The following is an 18401-nucleotide window of genomic DNA, read 5'->3' on the forward strand; positions in this document are numbered from 1 at the left end:
TTGATTATTGATACGTAAGGACGGTAAGGTTAAAATAGCATCTACCCAATGCTTGCAAAAAAAATGTTTGGCGTAAAATTTAAAGTTATTTCAAATGAAACTGCTTTAGTAAATCAGTAAAAATTTCGGTGCACGATATTCCAGTTAAAAATTACGGGACATCTACTCGGTAGTCATCCCGTATACAGTCACGGTATACTGCTTACAAGTTGGGGCTTATACTGTACTTTTACGGGTGTTTTACAGTGCCCTCTGGCTGCTACCTGGCACCTATAGACTACAGCAGTACAGGCCTATCTGTTTTAGGAGCGTTGTTGTTGTTGTTGCATAAGTACCATACACAGTGTGGTCCTAAAATGGCCCTTTTAAATGGTTTAAAATGGTTTCCTTATACCAAAAAAATTTTTCCTTATACGACCATTAATTTTTAGGAGCGTATTATGCAGGCAAATGAACGTTGCCATGGGAAAAGCGTCGTTTTCATTGATATTTATTGTAACTGTCGTATGACGCAACAACTCGGATATGTTCAGCGATAAAAGCGATCCCTATTTACACAATCTATCTCCCAAATGTTGCGCTCTACGTTTCATTTCCGGTGGTAAGCCCGCCCCCGAGCCGCTCCGACCAATCGTGCCAGCACGCGCACCAGCTGTCTTTGTTGCTGGTCGCTCCTCGAGGTATTTCTCTGAGTTTCTCTCTCGATTGTGCCGCGTTACAGTCGCAACAAATCCTTGAATCTCATCGGACTTTAGAGATCACTCGTTTTTTTGCCGTGTGTTAATGATTAAGCATTCATCGATGGAGTAAGATGTTTGGTCATAAAGACGATGATTATCTTGTTACACATGTTTAACAGCGTGTAACAATGTTCCGCTATGAGCTTGCAGAATACTGTGCCGCGAGTTATACTGTACGGATGGGAAAAGTTATCGTTTCTCTAACTTTCTCTGCTTTCGCAGTTATCGTTTTGCTTGTGGTAATTTAACAGAGAACCCATGCGCCATGATCACTATTGTGATTTGTGGGTGATGCCCTCAAACAAATTTTGAAGGTAAATAATTGTTTTAATTTTGGATTTTTGTGAGATTATGAATGCATTTGTGGAGCTGTGCTTGTAATCATTGCTTCAACTGCTCACTCCATTGAACGGTAAAAAACTTTTTAAATCTCGCATTTACGTATTGACTAATGACTTTAATGTTATCGTTATTTTTTAAAGTTAGGTCTTTTATTGTGGTATTGTGATTATTATGTGGCGTACCGAGTATGGACCATATTAATGTGCAATCGTGAAAGAACTATGTGGTTTTTTTGTTATTATCTGGGTAGTTCTTGGTGTTCTGGGCTATTACATAAAATTTTTGTGCCAGTTTCATTGAGTTTAACCGATTTGTGCATAATCCGAATTGACATGCGATTTCGGATACACTGTTTGTGAAATTTTAGAGCAGAGCTCTCAAAATCAATACCGCCTTCCCTGTATTTAAATTCATCCCGGAATTTGATCCCCAACATCTGCCACTGTGATACTGGCGAGTGGCGCCTATGATGGATCGTAATGATATTAACCAGGCGGAAGCCGGAGCGGATCTCGATAAGGAAAACACCGTCCCGGTCGGCTCCGTGAGCGGGGATTGTCAGAACATGACGGAGACAGTGACTCTGAAGAGGATCGTGGAGGCCTTCGGGATTGGGATCAATGAAGAGCAGGCCTGGGCCATACTCCACCAGACAACCGGCTACCTCAGGCGATCCATCATCAGCCAGAGCAACCGGTCAGACAAGAGATTAGCCACTAATGCCGCCGCCGACAGCACTTCCGGATGCGGTTGTCTGGCGGCGCCCGAGATGGACAACCTCTTTCTTGAGCGTGATGGCGGTGTTTTTCTACAAATGTCCGGAGATAATAATGGTAAGACGGTAAACTAAAGCATAGCAAAAGGGATAATCTTCTGCCTTGCCTGCGTTAAAATTGATTTTATGTGCTGATTTTCGTTAAAATTCAGTTAGTGTGAGATGTTTTAGCTTCAGAAATTGTCTACCGTAATTTATAAACAAATTTATTGTTTATAATTCTTTCGCATTCTTTTCGTATTTATACGAGCTATTGTAAGTCCAGAAGGGTATCATATTGCGTTGTCAGCGATTCAGCATCACGGCCAGTGGCCGATAATGTCAAATCCTTTTGGTATGATTGATGTATATCTATCTCTATTCTCTTGGTGTGGTTGTCAATATCGCATTTATGTTCTCATAATTTCTTATTCAACTCTTCAAAGTGTTTGTACTAAACAACCGTATAGCGTCGTTTTAATTTAATTTCTAGACTTTCTTTCTTTGCAGTTTATCGGATTTTGCGAAAAATTAAAGATTTTGTTATGTGATATTTTACCAGCTGCAGGCAGTTAATTTTCATGTCAAGACAGGCAAGTATATGTTTTAAATTATCCTGTAAAAATGTGCTTATTGTTAGCTGTAGAAATGTGTTGGCCATAACAGAAGTATTCACGATCACATATTAGGCAATTTAGCACAAGCCACAGATTTCATCAAATTTGATTTTATCCTGCACTCATTGAGTAGTTCACGTATCGTGCTCGCTGGTTAAACACACGGCGTTGTCTGTGTTTTGTTTGATTTGTTGACGATGATCATAAAGCGTAAGATAACCACATGGCGCTTATCGCTAATTCAACAATGTTTTACATTGTTCGGCACTCTGTATCGTCATTTGTTTTTGCGCACCCAACCATAAATATGTGATTTTACAAACACAAATTTTGCAACTTTAATGGCACCTTTCCATGGAAAATACACAGAATATGCTTGTTGGCCAGCATGTTGTTGATCAGCGGGTCAGAGGTCTTTGAGCGGAAGTAGTGTTGCACACTGACCGTTAGATGACTCGGTTGCGAATTACCTCCTGGCACAATCATGGGTAATTTGAAGCGCTGTTTTTTGGCGATGATTCACTAAAATTTCTGGTTGTTATTTGCTAAAACCGGCGAAGTGAATGGATATAGATTGGTTGTGAATGAGGTGCTGTTTTGTATACCGTTATAATCGTTTTAAATGGATTAAGTTACCTTGTAGGTGACTAATGCCTGTTGGTAGGTTTACACACTATTGGTAGGTTTCACTTCGAGATCAAATAACGTCATCAGAGATAAACTTCAAAAAACGTGGTTAAAACGTTAACTACTCCTCAAATGAGTTTGTATGCGTTAAAGTCTCATTATAATATTCAATCCGATGGTCTTTTTCCATATTTTTCTTACGTTTTTCCTGCAGCTGAGCAGCATAGTTTGTAAATGCGTAATCCAGAAATGAGAAATATTCGAATGATTCAGTAGATAGGGATGCAGAATGAAAGCATTTGTTTCATTAATTTGTATCGTTTGAATCGCTGACCAATAATTAGGGAAACTTATCGATTTCGAACTCTTGAGTTTTGTATTTAAATTGTTCTTTTAAAATTTATACCAGCAGTGGAGTGATCCTTTCAGTTATCGTAAATCTTTACGCAAAACTTCGAGCAATGCGGATAGGTGGGTGCGTATTATTAATTAAAGACTTCTGATAGAAACTGTTCTAGAATGTTTATAATAATTTTTTATGCTTTCAAACAGTTTCACGTGGCCAGCCAGGTATGCATTTCCGATTCTGTTGCTTGCATTATCTCATTTAAAAAACGATTTAATGTATTCCGTGCCGAAAAATGTTTTACGTTTGTAAAGTTGGCCGTTGATATGATTATGGTGCAGATTGAGTCCAAGGACAAGGGTCATAACAATATAGTCCGTGGGTCGGACGCAGATTCGTCTTGTGTATCGATCGCATCGAACAAACCGGTTTTTGCGGTCTCGCCAATCATCACTTGATCAAAAACATTTTTTGCGGATTGTAAAAATAGTTACCCCCTGTGATCGAGATTCGTGATGCGGGGACATGATTGTGTCATTTATTTATCAACTAGGGATGTTTAAGTGGCTGGAACGCCGCGAATACGCTCGTTAATGGCGTTGGCGGCAGTTATCCTTAATCTTTCTTTGGGGAAATCAAGATTTCCCACCACTTCACAAGGCGGATTATGTAAAATAATGTGACCGGAAATCAGGAATCCGGCATGGCTGGGAATGTCGATGCTCTGGAGCAGTAATGGAGTTGAATTTGTTGCGTTTTATAATTACATAATACTCTGGCGTTTTTCATTGTATGAGTAGTGAGCACAACAAGCCTGTTCATATAATATTGTGTATCCGTACTGTACATACTACATACGTTGTACATGTTTTGCTTTGAGACTAACTGACAAGCATTTGCTCGTTGTTCTTGCTCGTCCCACATTATCTTCAACGGGTGATAGGGGAAGGTTTACTCAGAAAATTTGTTTGCAATTAAGCAGTAACAGCTGATATAACGAACGTTTCTGCGTTTGTGCGATTAAAATCACGTGTGCTTCGAAATTACTGCGGTGCACTCGCATTCCACCAACTGGACACGAATGTAGATATGCCGTTTACTGTTTACAGACAAAATTTCTGTTTTGTTTTGAGAACATCGGTGTGTACTTTCATTTACGGAAGTGGAAGTATGTGGCGTCTGAGTTGTTCTGCATATCCCGTCAGTTCTAATACGGTGCTTGACAATCCTGCTAATTCGTATTTTGTCAACCCTGTCCGTTTGTATTTCCTGCGGGGCAACACTGGATGACAGGCGGGCTGGCTGACTGAATAATTGAGTGAGATTACGCTGGAGAGCGCGTAACATCGTTTTGATTTGGGGAGCGTTGTAGAAAGCGCAGTTGTTGCTATTCTTCTTCACTGGGATTTTAACAGAATGTACGTAACTTGGTTGTGCGGATGTGATTGCCAGAATCGTAAAGTCGGTTTCATGATTGTGAGAGATTAATCCAATAAATTAGCAGCGGTCAGTGCCCTTTAAAAGTTTTATTACTGAAGTCGGGCAAACAGAATTAACAGATCACATAAGTTCCGCTGCAGACAATTTTTTTGGTTTGTTACAGAATTCCTGACGAGGTTATCGCATTTCTTTTTTTTATTTGGAGAAGGCTAATAATAAGGCGGCATAGTTTAAAGGCAATCGGAAATATAAGACAAGAGCAACGTTTCGACTTTCTTCTTGCATAAACTGTTAACACTCGTAATTGGTATCTTATGGTTAGTGAAAGAAGGAAACCGCAAAGCAAATGATAAGCAAAAGTAATGAATGATGAACGTGAACGCACGATTATCGCGTTTTGCTGAGGTTGGGTTGGAGATTGTGGAAAACCTTGTTTTTTTTTGCAGCGGTAAAATAACCAAATTAATACGGCTCATGTTTATATCTCGTACAAAGACCTCCAATTATCCTCTTGCATTGCATATTTGCAATTCAGTTTTCATATAATTATTTGCTTGTGTCGATAAAGAACGCATCTATTCCGACTCGGATTTTGGTGCCATGATTTTTCACAGTACAAAAATCGATGATGTGGTTATGCATACTGAAGTTCTCTACCCCCTTGATGCGTTGCATTTTTTGGATATTGATTGCGTTTATCAGGGTGCTTGCTAGCATTAAAGGCTTACGTATTTGCATGGAAGTCTCATTTGCGACAGCATAAAGAGTCGCCTTGGCTATTTGCACAAATAGTTTCCCGCCCTTCCGCCTCGTTGCAGTAGTTCTTCCCGGAACAAGAGCGCATAATATCATCATCATGAGCGTTTCTTTAGTGTTCCTCAAGTTCAAACCAGTTTGGATAGGATTGATTTTTTAAATAATCAAATGATTTTTTAATAACCCCACCAAATAATCGTCTAATACTGGATAAATTTTGTAAAGTTGATGCAGATGCGAAGTTTATCGGTGTTTTCTAAACACTCTTGACATGCGGGTGGTGTGTACTGCATTTTGTTGTATTTTGAAGATTTTACTAATATAACGTACATAAATTACTGAAAATGGCGAAACGTAAACTCGTAATCCTCTTACAAAACCCTTCTTACAAACGCTGGTTAGACACAAAAATTTGCGATGCTCTTCTTTTATTTTTTTGGAAGGTTTAAGCCGATTTCTCGAAAGTAGGCAAGTGCAGACTACAGACACTCTATTTGTTCAGCTTGAAATCAGTTGAAAGTTGGTTTTTGTAACTTTCGCTATGGACTCACTGGTCAGAGTTCTCGTTTTGTAGAGGCAGCCGCCGTGCTTTGCTTGTTAACGATGTTGCTTTGAACAGACGTGGAAGTGCTGTAATGCAACACGATCAATTGCATTTAAAATGGACCTTTTGGATTAAATAATCTGCATAAACAGCCGCATGGTCCAGTTACCACATTATCTTCAACGGGTGACAAATAATTACGACTGACCTATTTCTGGATGCGGCGGCTTTGTTGCCCGTTTGTAATACAAATTATGGATTGTTATGTCGGAATATGGTATAATGGCAAATACCGTAAAGTGCCCATATTAAACGACGGTGCCGTAAAGCCGTAAAAAGTTTGTTCATGCTTAGCGAAGTTCGAATGCATGATTGTGGGTCGTTGTTATTGACTTAATACACCATTAAAAAAATTTGGGTTTGCGTGATACTGTAGCAAAGCGATACAGTTTACCTTCCAACACGATTTATAATTTTCTGAAATGTCGAACCTCCTTAGTTTTAGCGTAAGTGCGTTTAGTTGCTAGCAAAAAGCGCCAACTTCACAGGACGGGGGTAAACGAAAGCGTGAACATGGTTAAATAAACGGAAAGAAACAGAATCGTGTACTTGATCAAAAGAAAGGCAACTGTTTGTTGCATAGGTATATCATATATTGTAACGATAGAAAATTGTATCCGCCAGTTGGGATTGTTAATTGCTTTTCTACATCAGTTATTGGTTCATTCATTGCTGGTCTTCCTCATTAAGATCATGTGAATCAGCTTCTCGTTGTCTTACCGCTTTACTGCTACAATCTCGATGCTCTTGACTTTTACTTTTGCGCACTAGAATCATTCTTGGATTTGCTTCTTGCCAGCTAGCTAACCTTGCTTTTTGCCTTCTTGCCCAGTTTACTTGCTAATAAGAATCTTGCCGTGACTGCCATCAGTGCCATGTCTTGCGTTGTTGTTTGTAATCACGTTGAGATGAATCGTCTCATCTCCCACACAGTAGTTGTGTAATTGTCATCTTCCTTCCGGTCAGCATCTTGCCGACCGTGCCAGCCTTTTGATTATTAGTTAGCCTTAACAGCCGCCACATCGTGTGGTACGGTGGATAAACCATCCCACTAGAACAGCAGCTTAACCGGCTGCTGTTGCAATATCTATATGTACTGTACTTGCACGTTTTATGGCTCGGTTTTTCTGACGTAGGGAACTGTGAATAATAAGTACATACACGAGTGTGGTAACTAAATTTAACGAAAAATAGTGTAATTTTGTGGTTACCGAGTGATTTAGCACTTATTGTTAGCTTGCGCCAGGATTTCAAAATAATATTGGTTGTATACCATGTGGTAATATTCGATTCAGCTGCAGTATTTGAGCCAAAACCGTTGTTTACGTGTATGTTAATATCTGCGTTAACTGAAATAGGCAACAGTTTTTCTCTTACTGACACAAGTTATATTTTGCAGGAGAGAAACGTGTGAAGCCGGAGGTCTTTCTGGAAAAATTGGCCTTTACTGTGTTTGAGGTACATATATGACCTTTATTACATTTTTTGCCTTTTTGGTACTGCAGTACGAGTAACTGGCGCTTGTATCGTTTATTCATTTGTGCATGGTGTCTGCTGGAAATGTGATGCCGTCATTAGTGTTTGTGTCTGACCAGTGCACGATAGAATTCTCGCGATTTTGTATAACTTTTATTGCAATCCATAGGCATGCCAGTTCGGATTAACAGAAGGACAAGAAGCTAGTCTTTCGGAAGAGTTAACGAATTTCCTGGAAAGTTTAGCCCAGGGAGAAGTTACGCAGACTGTAGAAGCGGAAAGGACTGTAGTTAAACCGGAAAGGTCTGGGAATGTTGAACCGGTGGACTGGATCGAGCCCGGAAATGGTTCGGAAGAAGAGGATTATTTTTCGGACGATGTCAACCTTCGAGTTATTGATCGTGTCGTGCAAGTGAGCGTTTGTTAAAAACATTCCTTGACTGTCAATAACGGCTTAGATTATAGAGTCTTTCCAACAATTTCTCTTTGAATTGATTTTGATTCGGGCTCTATAGTTTTTTGTGACCAGTTTTATCGAATCTATGGGACAGACTGGTGAAAATACTGCAGCGTTTCCTTAGGTATGTGCGGATCGGATCCAAGAAACAACGCAAGCGGATACGCATTATCAAGCAGTTTGTCACGCGCTTGTCGTGGAATGTCTGGACTTGATAGAGTTTTTAAAGCGGGTGCAGTCTAAGAAACCGGTAAGGAATGAGTTTATTTTAAGTGATTGTGTAAGTGATTCACTGTGTAATTTAATGCTTTTTTCAGATTCTTGTACTTCGATAACTTGTAATAGATCTTAGTTCTTGATTCATTGTCAGCTGCAAATAAATGCATACTGCATTTAATTTTAGATAGCACTTCTGATTAAGATATTACAGACAGTGAACAGAGTATCACTGAACGCTAAATTGTTAATGAGATGTTTGAACATTCTCCAGAGGGTGAAAAAAATGGGTGGAGCCCATGAGGCGGAAATTGACAGGACCAGTATGTCGTTGGCCGACGAATTTCGTGACTGGGTGAGCAGAGAAAACTGGGTTATCAATTATTGAAGCTGTTTGTTTGAATGTAGCAACTCATGCTGGGCATGCATAATCTAATATTTGAATGTGTTTTTTCTGCTTGTTAGGCCAAATTATGGATGCAGGTTGTGGGGAAATTACGAGAGGGAGTCCAACTGCGCAAAGTGGCCTCTTTGGCCCGGGCGCCCATTGTGTACGAACTGACGCCTTATGAGATGCTCATGGAAGACATCAGGTTGCGGCGCTACTCTCTCAAAAATACACCGGTGCGTCTTCATGTGGTGAATTAGATTACAATGTTGTAAATTGTCTAGCACCGGAAACCAGATCCGACTGCTACTGTAGTTTGACGCTTGCATAATTTTTCACTTTTGCTTCTTTTGACAGTTGTTTTGTATACGCTGTATAGATATGTAAGCGCTTTGATAAAATAATTACTTACTTTGTTTTGTGCGCATTTGTGCATTTTACGTTTTGTGTTATCTGTTGCTGCAGTAAGTAAAGTATACTTTTATAATTTAATTTTGGCAGTGGTCTTTTTTTTTCAAAATGGAACCGTTGTTCGTAGAATGTGAGACCTGTGTAACACATCTTACAGTATTACAAACTGCAAAGGGCACCGTAGATGTTAATGTTGTTTAACTAATATTTCTGCTGTTTTATTCTACAGACTCCAGAATCATCACCAAGGAAAATGGATGCCCACGATATTATTCTGGAGTACATACGTTCCCGACCACCACTCAGTTCGGTAAATTTCTGTGTCTTTTTGTTGGAATAGAACATCTCTAGATGCTGCCTGCTGTACTGTTCTGTACTAGTGAATTGTCTGTATAGCCATGCTGTGTGCTGGCTAAAATAAATGCTAAATCCTTCATTGCTTTGGCTTCCTTGTAATACAGTTACCGCTTTTGTAATTTGTAAACAACATAAAAATAATAAAAATAGTTTTGATATTTATCCGCTTTAAAATAAGGGAAATGTTTTTTTTCTACAGGTCGACAATCGTATTTTGCGTCCTAAGAAAGAGAACTTCACAGCAATAGAACTGCTAATGGACAGTATTCGTCATTTCAAACTAGGAACCCTTCGCCATCCTCCGCCACGACCGGCTAATCGTACTGGAGGTTAGTTTTTATTTAAAATTGCTATTTTGCCTAATGCTAGTTACAGTGCTTTCACTGTGGTAAATCTGTTAATCGGAGCCGGGAAGGGTAGTATCGAACATACAGGATTCAGGCGCCCAAAAATGTAGCGAAAATCGAGGGCATTGTACTGTTATATGCATCGCACCTTTGTACTGCGTTTGTATTGAAATACTCGTGAATCCGATCATTATTATATTCTTCCCAAAGGAGAGCAAAGAAAACTTAGTCAGTAGTAGTAATACTACAGAAAATGTACGAAATTATCAAACTGTAGTAAGAACTGAGGACCAGCAACGTTTATCAGCGTCGTCTAACGGACTTAGTTATGTGCATCCTATAAAATAACGCCCATTCCCATTGCATTGTTCTTGTTTGGTTGTGTTTGTTACATTCATTTCACTTGCATTGTTCATATTGATGGTTGTTTTATTAAAGGGGGGCTGACGGGCCTGCGCCCAGAAGTCTTCCGGTTCCGGCAACATTATGCTCATTTTCATGGTAGACACCCACAATTAATTATCATTAAAACTTTTCGGATATGCGTTCTACTGCCATTACCTAACCTTATCATAGTGCTGCACTGCTGGTAGATTGAATGGCGGTTTGAGAAAGATTTTTAACATCATTTGTTCTCTGATACTAACTGCTTTCCCGATTATACTCACTGCTGCTGTAATAGCGACTCAATTAACCTTTTATTTTTGTTATAAAAAATGTAACACCTTGAAAAGTGAATGTAGCGTAAGTTGATCGGAACGCACATAGTTTCCGGTTCACTTTCTGCGTTAATGAAAGTAATGTGAACAGTGTTTGATTTACTTTCAGTATAATTAGACCTTATAAAAGCTGGTAAAATTTATATGGTTGGCCCCGATGCCTACTAACTAACTGATACACTTTACACTTGATTGGCGTTCATTTCACCTATTCGGTCACTTTCTCGTTCACTGACTGGACGGACGAGGTTTCTCTCTTTGCTTTTTGGATTAATTATATGTTCGAAATGGATTAATTTGCGACTGTTTATTAGCGCATATTACGTTAGCGTAATTGCTGGTGGTGATTGAGCAGTGAAAGGTAATACTAATTTGCTTAATTTAGAGGGAGTCCCGCTTGAAATTTAAGATTTTTGTACTAGTATTGCAGGATTAAATACATTTTGCGGCTGCATGTTAGGGCGGCTTTTAAGGAAAACATACGTGGTTCCGGTGGAGTGGAATTTTGAAGCTACTGATACATTTCATAATATCAAGTATTTTGTGATTAGGTTTGATAGTTGACTGCCATCGAACTTTATTTTCCACAAGTATGTGTATTAGACTGGATGTTATTCTTAGCATAGGTATTTCCTCCCACTTTAAGAACGTGAAACGGTTTTGCGGACCGTTTAATGCAGAGTTGCATTGCCTGAAATCTGTCTTTATCGTTTCATTACCTCCATGACATTTTCGGTGAGTACTGAAATATGTACAGTATTGTGATGCGTAAAAATGTTATAGCAGTTACAAGAAACCGCTGCGGCTTCGCCTCCGCGTTTCTTGTGATCCACGGCCGCTTGGAACAAATCATTCCATTTGCACTAATTCGTTAGTAAAGTCACTAACTGCCTTAGCAGTTATTGTAGAACTTCTTAGGCAAGGAGTCTAGCTCGGTCCCTCACTGAGTTAGCAACTTTGTTCGCTGGACAGTGGTAGCTCGGTCACTCACTAGCGGTGTCACCTAGCGATTTTGTTCAGTGGACAATGGTGGCACTCGGTCGCTCACTCACCTAGCGATTTTGTTCACCGGACAGTGGTGGTAGCTCGGTCACTTACTCATCTAGTTATGTTCACTGGACAGTGGTGGTAACTCGGTCACCCACTCACGGTGTAACCTAGCGATTTTGTTCAGTGGACAGTGGTGGTAGCTCGGTCACTCAATCACCTAGCGATTTTGTTTACCGGACCACAGCCTAGTAACATAGCCCCCCGACTCTCCATATGTGCCATTATATGCTTGATTTGATGAGCGCCGGCAATATTAATGAGTGAGCAAACAAAGTGCACCGATTTTGCAACAGCGATTTGTGCACATATGAAGAAACTGTGCGCAGCGTTGAGCGGCTATCCAATGGCAGTGGACAAATCCCGGCTGCGGCTGAAAGTGTTTTTAAGCGAGCGGTGCTCTGCCGCCAGTGGGCAGCTGTCTGACGCTGCGCACAGTTTGTCCATACGTGCACAAACGGCTGTTGCAAAATCGGGGCACTTTGTTTGCTCACTCATTAAGATTATCGGCCATCATTTTCAGCCTGCACGTTAAGTACACGGGCTACTACGTACTAGTACGTAGTAGTATTATTGGGCTGTGACCGGACAGGGGTGGTAGCTCAGTCACTTACTCATCTAGCGATTTTGTTCCGGGGACAGCGATAGTAGCTCGGTCACCCACCTAACGATTTTATTCACTAGACAGAGGTGGTAGTTCAGTCACTTACTCGTCTAGCAATTTTGTTCACCTAGGGTAGCGATTTATTGCTCGATCATCACTCAGCTACAGAGAAGTGATTTCGTTTTGTTCACTGGACAGTGGCGGTAGCTGGGTCACTCACTGCCTTAGCAGTTTTGTTCACTAGCTTTTGTTTCCTTCGAAACTTGGGCTAATTCAATCATGGTTCGGGAATCGGATTTTTTATGCATTTGAACATTGAGCATTTGAACAGCAATCAGGCGATTAAAATTCAGCATGTTTGCAAATAAAGTAACTACAAATTTATTGTAGTACATACTTAACACTTTAATAAATGTTCTAAGCAACTGGCACTGCTATTATTCTCAGGGTCACCTTGAAAGCTTAACCGAAGCCAGTTTTGCCGAAACCGGCATCGGTGGGACGGGTATAAATGATTTTTTTAAGAAATTAAATGCATGTGACACAGTTTCCGAACATGCTGAATCTAATGGCATTAACAGTTTTTTTTATTAGGTTCTGGTTTTTCCGATCTCGATGCCTCAGTTTTTTTGTAGTTACATTATAGATCTAGTTCCTTGATAGTAAAGTAAGTATGCTGTATTTAGTGCGGGGTATCCTTGCATTAGAATAATTGATTCGTTTGAAACGACAAGTAAAGCAATCCAATGCAGTACGATGCAAGAATTTAGTTCTCGTGTTGCATTATAGAATTTAGAACGAAACCCTTATGACGGGATTTATCTGTGATTAGGTAGAATGTTTTAATGCTTGTCGTGGTGCGATGGCCTTCAAGTGGTGTGGTTATGTTTCCATAATCAACCACTTCCGGAATAATTATGGGCCGTTATACAAAACAGCTGTATGCGTGCAAGTGCTGTCAAGTGGTGGGCAATTATTAGACAAAATGAAAGGGTATAATACCGACAGCAATGAACTTGCTATAATGGAAGGCGTTAACGAATAAATATTTGTCCCATATCTTTACTTTGTTACCCGTGGTTCATGGTGATGTTATGCAGACTGACTAATTGGGCTTTGTGAGGATCAATGGGGGGCTGCGGATCGCGTTGTTCGTAAATAAATGAACGTGTACTGTGTAGACATAAGGAATCGTGTGTGTTTACTGATTTATGAATTCTGACAATGAGCCTAGAATGAGAATTCTGACAATTTCCCTTCAGGTTCAGGAAATGGTTTTGTTGAAAAATTGGATTTTATCGCTTACGTTTGGGAATTTATTTACTGGTTAGTGGTTACGCATTGGGACGACGAAAAAATTGCATGGTTACAATACGAGTATTTGTCGTTTTAAGGATTTGACTGTAGAAAACGAAGTACGTCTTTTTATTTTCGAGATTAATTTTTATGCATTTAATCGCTTATGTTAAGTGAAGTGCATTTAATTGCTAATGTTTGGAAATTTGCTAATTGTTTATGCAGGACGTACTGTATTTTTTGTGTAATACTGCGTACAGACTACAAAGTATGTTAGTTTGCATAGAAAACGCTAAGTCGTGTCGGAACCGGTGCTGATATTGAACACACTACTCGAGGTATCATATATATATACTGGCCAGCGGGGACACTTTTTGTCAAATCAACAGGTAGAAATTTGGCGGCTGGTTTCTGTTGTGTGTTTCTAGCTTCAAACCGGCTGCGAATGTTATTTATGTGTACAAACCTTTCATCATCATCTCTCTGCTGGTGAAACATACGGTACTCGTATATGTTTTGTTGGACTGTGTTAAAGAGGTCAGCAGCGCCTACTTGTTCTTTCGTCTTCTCAATCCTTGAATGATTATTTTTAACTGCTGACAGATTTTCCGTCTCTTTGCGCAGTATGCTTATACGATCAGGACCATCAGGTGAACATCGGCATGATTATTAATGTATCTTGTTCCGCCGGCATCTCGTTTTTGTATGTCGAGTACAGTTTTTCCGATTATGTATCGTACCTCAGGCGTGACGTGTCGGATTATCAAAAAGGTTCAGCATCGCCATCGCGGAGGGTTTTGCTGATTATATCTGCACAAAGTTCTTTTCATTATCGGCACTTTTTTCGCCGTCAATGACGGATTCTGTAACTGATGGATTAATCGCCTAGAAATTATTGCTGTTATTGAGCTGCTCTTGTGTGAACAGCAATTTTAACTTCGATTTTCTCGCGCCGTTGTAGCTTTAAAGTTTATGCAATCATCTGTTGAGTTATAAGTGAACAGTTTTCGGACAAACTAACTGGGGTTGTTTCGCATCTCACTGGCCAGTCTCCTTAACATTTCTGGTATGTATGTTTCTCTAAGAACATTTTGCAAATTGTGTACAATAAAATTTGTCTGAGCCTTGGTACATGGTAGTACATTTTCGGATTTCTAACCTACCCCCTCCTCTAAGTTGCGTTTTAAATGCTGTTATCAGCCACGCATGGTTTTCATTTTTCTTGATAGTGTATTGCACATGCTACTGTTGTGTGTTTATTTACCGTTAGCGTGCGGTGCTGAGGGAAGCTTACTGTTAGGTTAGGCGCTGGCTGTTTCAAGACGTCGGGTGGCCAGTTTTTTGTAGTCCGCCTTGATTAATTAGTGGAGCTTGAAGAACCGGTCGTTTAGGGAGATTGTTTTCTGTAGCTGGCAATCAAGGTTGTCTTGAACATTTGACAACTGCTCTCACGGCGGTGAAAAGTAGGCCGGTGCGACACGATGTATGGATAAGCAGTGTTTTTGCTTGTACTTACAATGAAAAGACAGCTTGGTCGGCGACAAAAAGCAGCACCATCTTTTCTTAATGGTGGCGAAATATCAGCCGGTGACCTTCACTGCCTCTAGCCGCATTATAACGCGTCGCTGACAAGCACGTGCATCAGTGGGAGGCGATCAGCTTGGGTGGTTAGAGCGCATCGTTCCTGTACGGATAGTTTTTGTTAAAAGTTATGCGAAATAATGAAAATAGTAAAGTTCAAACTAACAATAAGGGAAAGAAAGACCTGCGAAAAAATCTTTATGCTAGTAACTATTAATCTTTTTGTGCTTTGTATCGAACAGTACATCAACATCTTCGCCAACCACTCGGATTTCTAATTTGTAGTTCGATCGCTGGTAGATGTGGTAACTGATTTCGTTTTTTATTTATTGTTAGCATAACATTTACGATAATAATCGATTTGTCAGTTCAGAATGATCGCATTCTCCCTGACCATTGTACATCGTAAATTTTCGTTAAGAATACTTAATGGTATTTGTTTGTGGGCTGAAAAGCGATAGGTTCCGTGTCGTTGTTTATTGAGTGGTAATCTGGATTAAGCCAACATTCGTCCTCTATCGGTGCTTGACTGTACTAAGCCAGCTTTACGGATCAAAAGTCGCGTCAAATCCTAATCAAATTTGGACAGTATTGAGCGAAAAAAGACACCGTATTATTGGTGAATGACCGGTATTATCTGTGTGAAGGCGTTTCCTCTGGTTGATGTTTTCTTTAACGATTGCCACTCAGTTGCACAGTACCGTCACCGTGAAACATGTTACGGCTTAATTGACCTACTTGCAAAATATCCTTGCATCAGAGATATACTCGTAAAGTTTTCACGCGTAAGGAAAACCATGGATATTTATTCTGTAACGTTTTATTTAGAACAATCAGAAGTACGACGCGAGAAATCCATTATACAACCTGGTGCATCATTTGAGATGGATAAGTCAAGCGAGATAATTGTTCCCGACATAAACAATGCGACTAACGCACCTAAAAGGCGTCTCGTGTTGCCGGATGTGGATTCCGCTCCGCCGGTAGACTTCCTGACCTCCGTGGGCGAAGAGGATGATCTACTAGTGGTGAAGACGGTGGAGAATGATAGTGACGACGAGGATGGGGATTATCTGCCGGGCGAACATGTAAGACCGCTCAGATTGATAACGGTCGATTCGTTGATTGTGATGAAGAAGAAGAAGGCCAATGGGCAGTCAAAACGCTGAAGAAATCAATGGAAATGTAATGAAAAATATTTACTGGAGTGTCTGTGAATTATTTGAAAAGATGTGTGGACAGAAACAAAACAGCGTTAGTTTTGTGGAGATACGCGTCATTTCCACAATCGAGATTTCGGTTTTGATTATCTGTGGATTGTTTCTCGTAGAATCTGCCTAGATCAAAACAGAGATATTCCGAAGTCGTTTCGCTGACACTGGATGAAATCGCTTTAATTCGAGGCGCGCTGGCCAAAGCGGAACTGGAGAATCTGGAAGAGCAGGATATTGCGCTGTACAACGCCATCCGACGATCGAAAGTGGGTTTCTTGTCATTTCACCGTAGACACGGAAGAGCTGATGTTATGGTGCTTGTAGGTGTGTTACAGCTGCAAACGCGCAAAGTTTACCTTCTCATGGCTCTTTCGGGACACCGGCATCAAGTGTCACCTGTGTCAGAACACCATTTGTTTGGCTTGTGCTCGCGAGGTGCGTGCACGTGTAAAATCAACAGATATAGTATTCACAATTTCAGCAACATGTACTAACATTTGCATAATGTCCCAATGTGTGAAATACTGCGATCTGCTTAGATGATGCTGCCGACAGAGCGCTTGGATCGTATTCCGGTTTACACGCTAAGTCCTACGATTGCACCGGAAGATGAACCATTTCCGCATCTACAGCAACACGCCCAGCCAGTCAGTCAAGATCTCTTGAACAAAAGGTTCGAAAATACGCACCAGTCACTGAAATCTTGCTTTCTCAGTCTTTAATTTGCTGTGTTTCTGCTTCCCGATTATTTTTTCCATAAATGCCTGATTTCTTCCAGTGTCACATTATATCAACTAAAACTTTCAATTTGGTTAGTTTCCAACTTTCCATGCTCTTCAATTGTATTTGTGCTTTATGTCAGGCGGTAAGAGGCTCATAACATGCTTGAACCATTATTATTATTTTTTTCTTTAGGCCCTTATCCAACCACGGTTACGCGTCTTATTCAGCGACGTTGCCTCGACCGCGCAGCTTTGGCCGTCCCGGTTTACTGCGTAGCCAGACGCAGGATTTGGCGTCCTTGACTCTTCCCAAATCTACCGTCCGCCAACGTCCCCCTCTGCAGCGCGGCATGACCGTCAACGGTACCGTGCCAGAGAGGTCACTGGATGTGACGGCCTCATCTTTTCCTGATAGTACGAATAAACGCGGAAGTCTACCAAACGACGCCGATAGTGAACGCATCATCGTCCAGGTGTGCGTGGAATGCCACAGCGTTCTCTATCATGCCATCGTGGAAAGCCAGAGCCAGTTGGCGGCCATTTATCCGCGACGAGAACAAGGCCTGGTTCAGATCGGTATCGGCAGTCGATCGGCTCGAAACCCGTATGTTGTTTATTTTGTTTCTGTAGTAAAGGCACTGTTCTAAATTGTTGTTTTGGCTCTTTAGTGGTAAAGCGTTGGTGACGGCCTTCCGTGCCAGTTCATCATCATTGTATGATGATCTCCGTAATCCTTCTCGGAGTAACTCCCATTATTCGCTCTCCAGTGCCGGCTGCCTGCCGCGCGTGCCCAGCAACGCCACAGTGGCGCCGGCCTTCTACACGTCGTCTTCCAGTGTGGTGAGCGATTCGCATAGCGATTCCTTGGACGATGATCTCAACAACGAAGAAATGGAAGATTTCCTGGACGAGTTGCCGGTGGGTGACCGCGTGGCGGTCTCCACGTCGCCCATGTCCGTGTCGCGCTCCGATTCCACAACATCCGCCTCCAATTCGGAGTGCGGATCGTCTTCCAAACCGGCAGTGTTCTTTACTAACCATATTTGAGAAATGACTGAAATTTTGATTTATTTTGAGAGCTCTGTATGTTGGGACTTATGAACTGTGAATCTAATTTCCGAATGACAAAATTAATATTTTGAAAGTTTTTACGAATGCTGTGGTACCAGTCAACTGCAGAACGGTACGATCTTAAGAAAGCGAGAGATTAAGCTCCAACTGTCTGTGAGTTTTTAGATGTTAAAGATTGCGTTGTAGAAAGTGTTAATCACAGGTTTCTATGAAAAAATGATATTACCTGACACTGAGACCCCGACAACTACTCTGGCAGAGTAACTAGA

At 40.8% G+C, this 18401-nt stretch overlaps 1 protein-coding gene across 5 annotated transcripts; it reads left to right on the forward strand.

Annotated features, from left to right (window-relative positions):
* The first annotated feature begins 516 nt into the window (after positions 1-516).
* Positions 517-18356, forward strand: LOC129592056 (protein spire homolog 1-like). 5 transcript variants are annotated; one of them, XM_055487997.1, is made up of 15 exons: positions 517-1152; positions 1450-1915; positions 7626-7684; positions 7872-8114; positions 8284-8409; positions 8650-8730; positions 8841-8999; positions 9404-9484; positions 9731-9860; positions 15954-16213; positions 16456-16605; positions 16664-16774; positions 16879-17012; positions 17255-17665; positions 17730-18356. In XM_055487997.1, exons 2-15 carry the CDS (start codon positions 1549-1551, stop codon positions 18106-18108), a joined length of 2691 nt encoding a protein of 896 aa, XP_055343972.1. In that variant the 5' UTR covers positions 517-1152; positions 1450-1548; the 3' UTR covers positions 18109-18356. The 5 variants fall into 5 exon arrangements, with proteins under 5 accessions (XP_055343972.1, XP_055343973.1, XP_055343971.1 ...); XM_055487998.1 differs by having other exon boundaries at positions 1455-1915; XM_055487996.1 differs by having other exon boundaries at positions 517-1054.
* The last annotated feature ends 45 nt before the right edge of the window (positions 18357-18401 follow it).

The sequence above is a fragment of the Paramacrobiotus metropolitanus genome, unplaced genomic scaffold, assembly GCF_019649055.1.
Source record: "Paramacrobiotus metropolitanus isolate TYO unplaced genomic scaffold, Prichtersi_v1.0 Parri_scaffold0000049, whole genome shotgun sequence".
Classification (NCBI taxonomy): Eukaryota; Metazoa; Tardigrada; class Eutardigrada; order Parachela; family Macrobiotidae; genus Paramacrobiotus; species Paramacrobiotus metropolitanus.

Coding starts and splice junctions, on each gene's coding strand:
- LOC129592056 (XM_055487997.1), top strand. CDS start 1,549: ATGATGGATCGTAATGATATTAACCAGGCGGAAGCCGGAGCGGATCTC. Junction 1,916..7,625: donor AATGTCCGGAGATAATAATG/GTAAGACGGTAA, acceptor TATATTTTGCAG/GAGAGAAACGTGTGAAGCCG. Junction 9,485..9,730: donor CCCGACCACCACTCAGTTCG/GTAAATTTCTGT, acceptor TTTTTTCTACAG/GTCGACAATCGTATTTTGCG.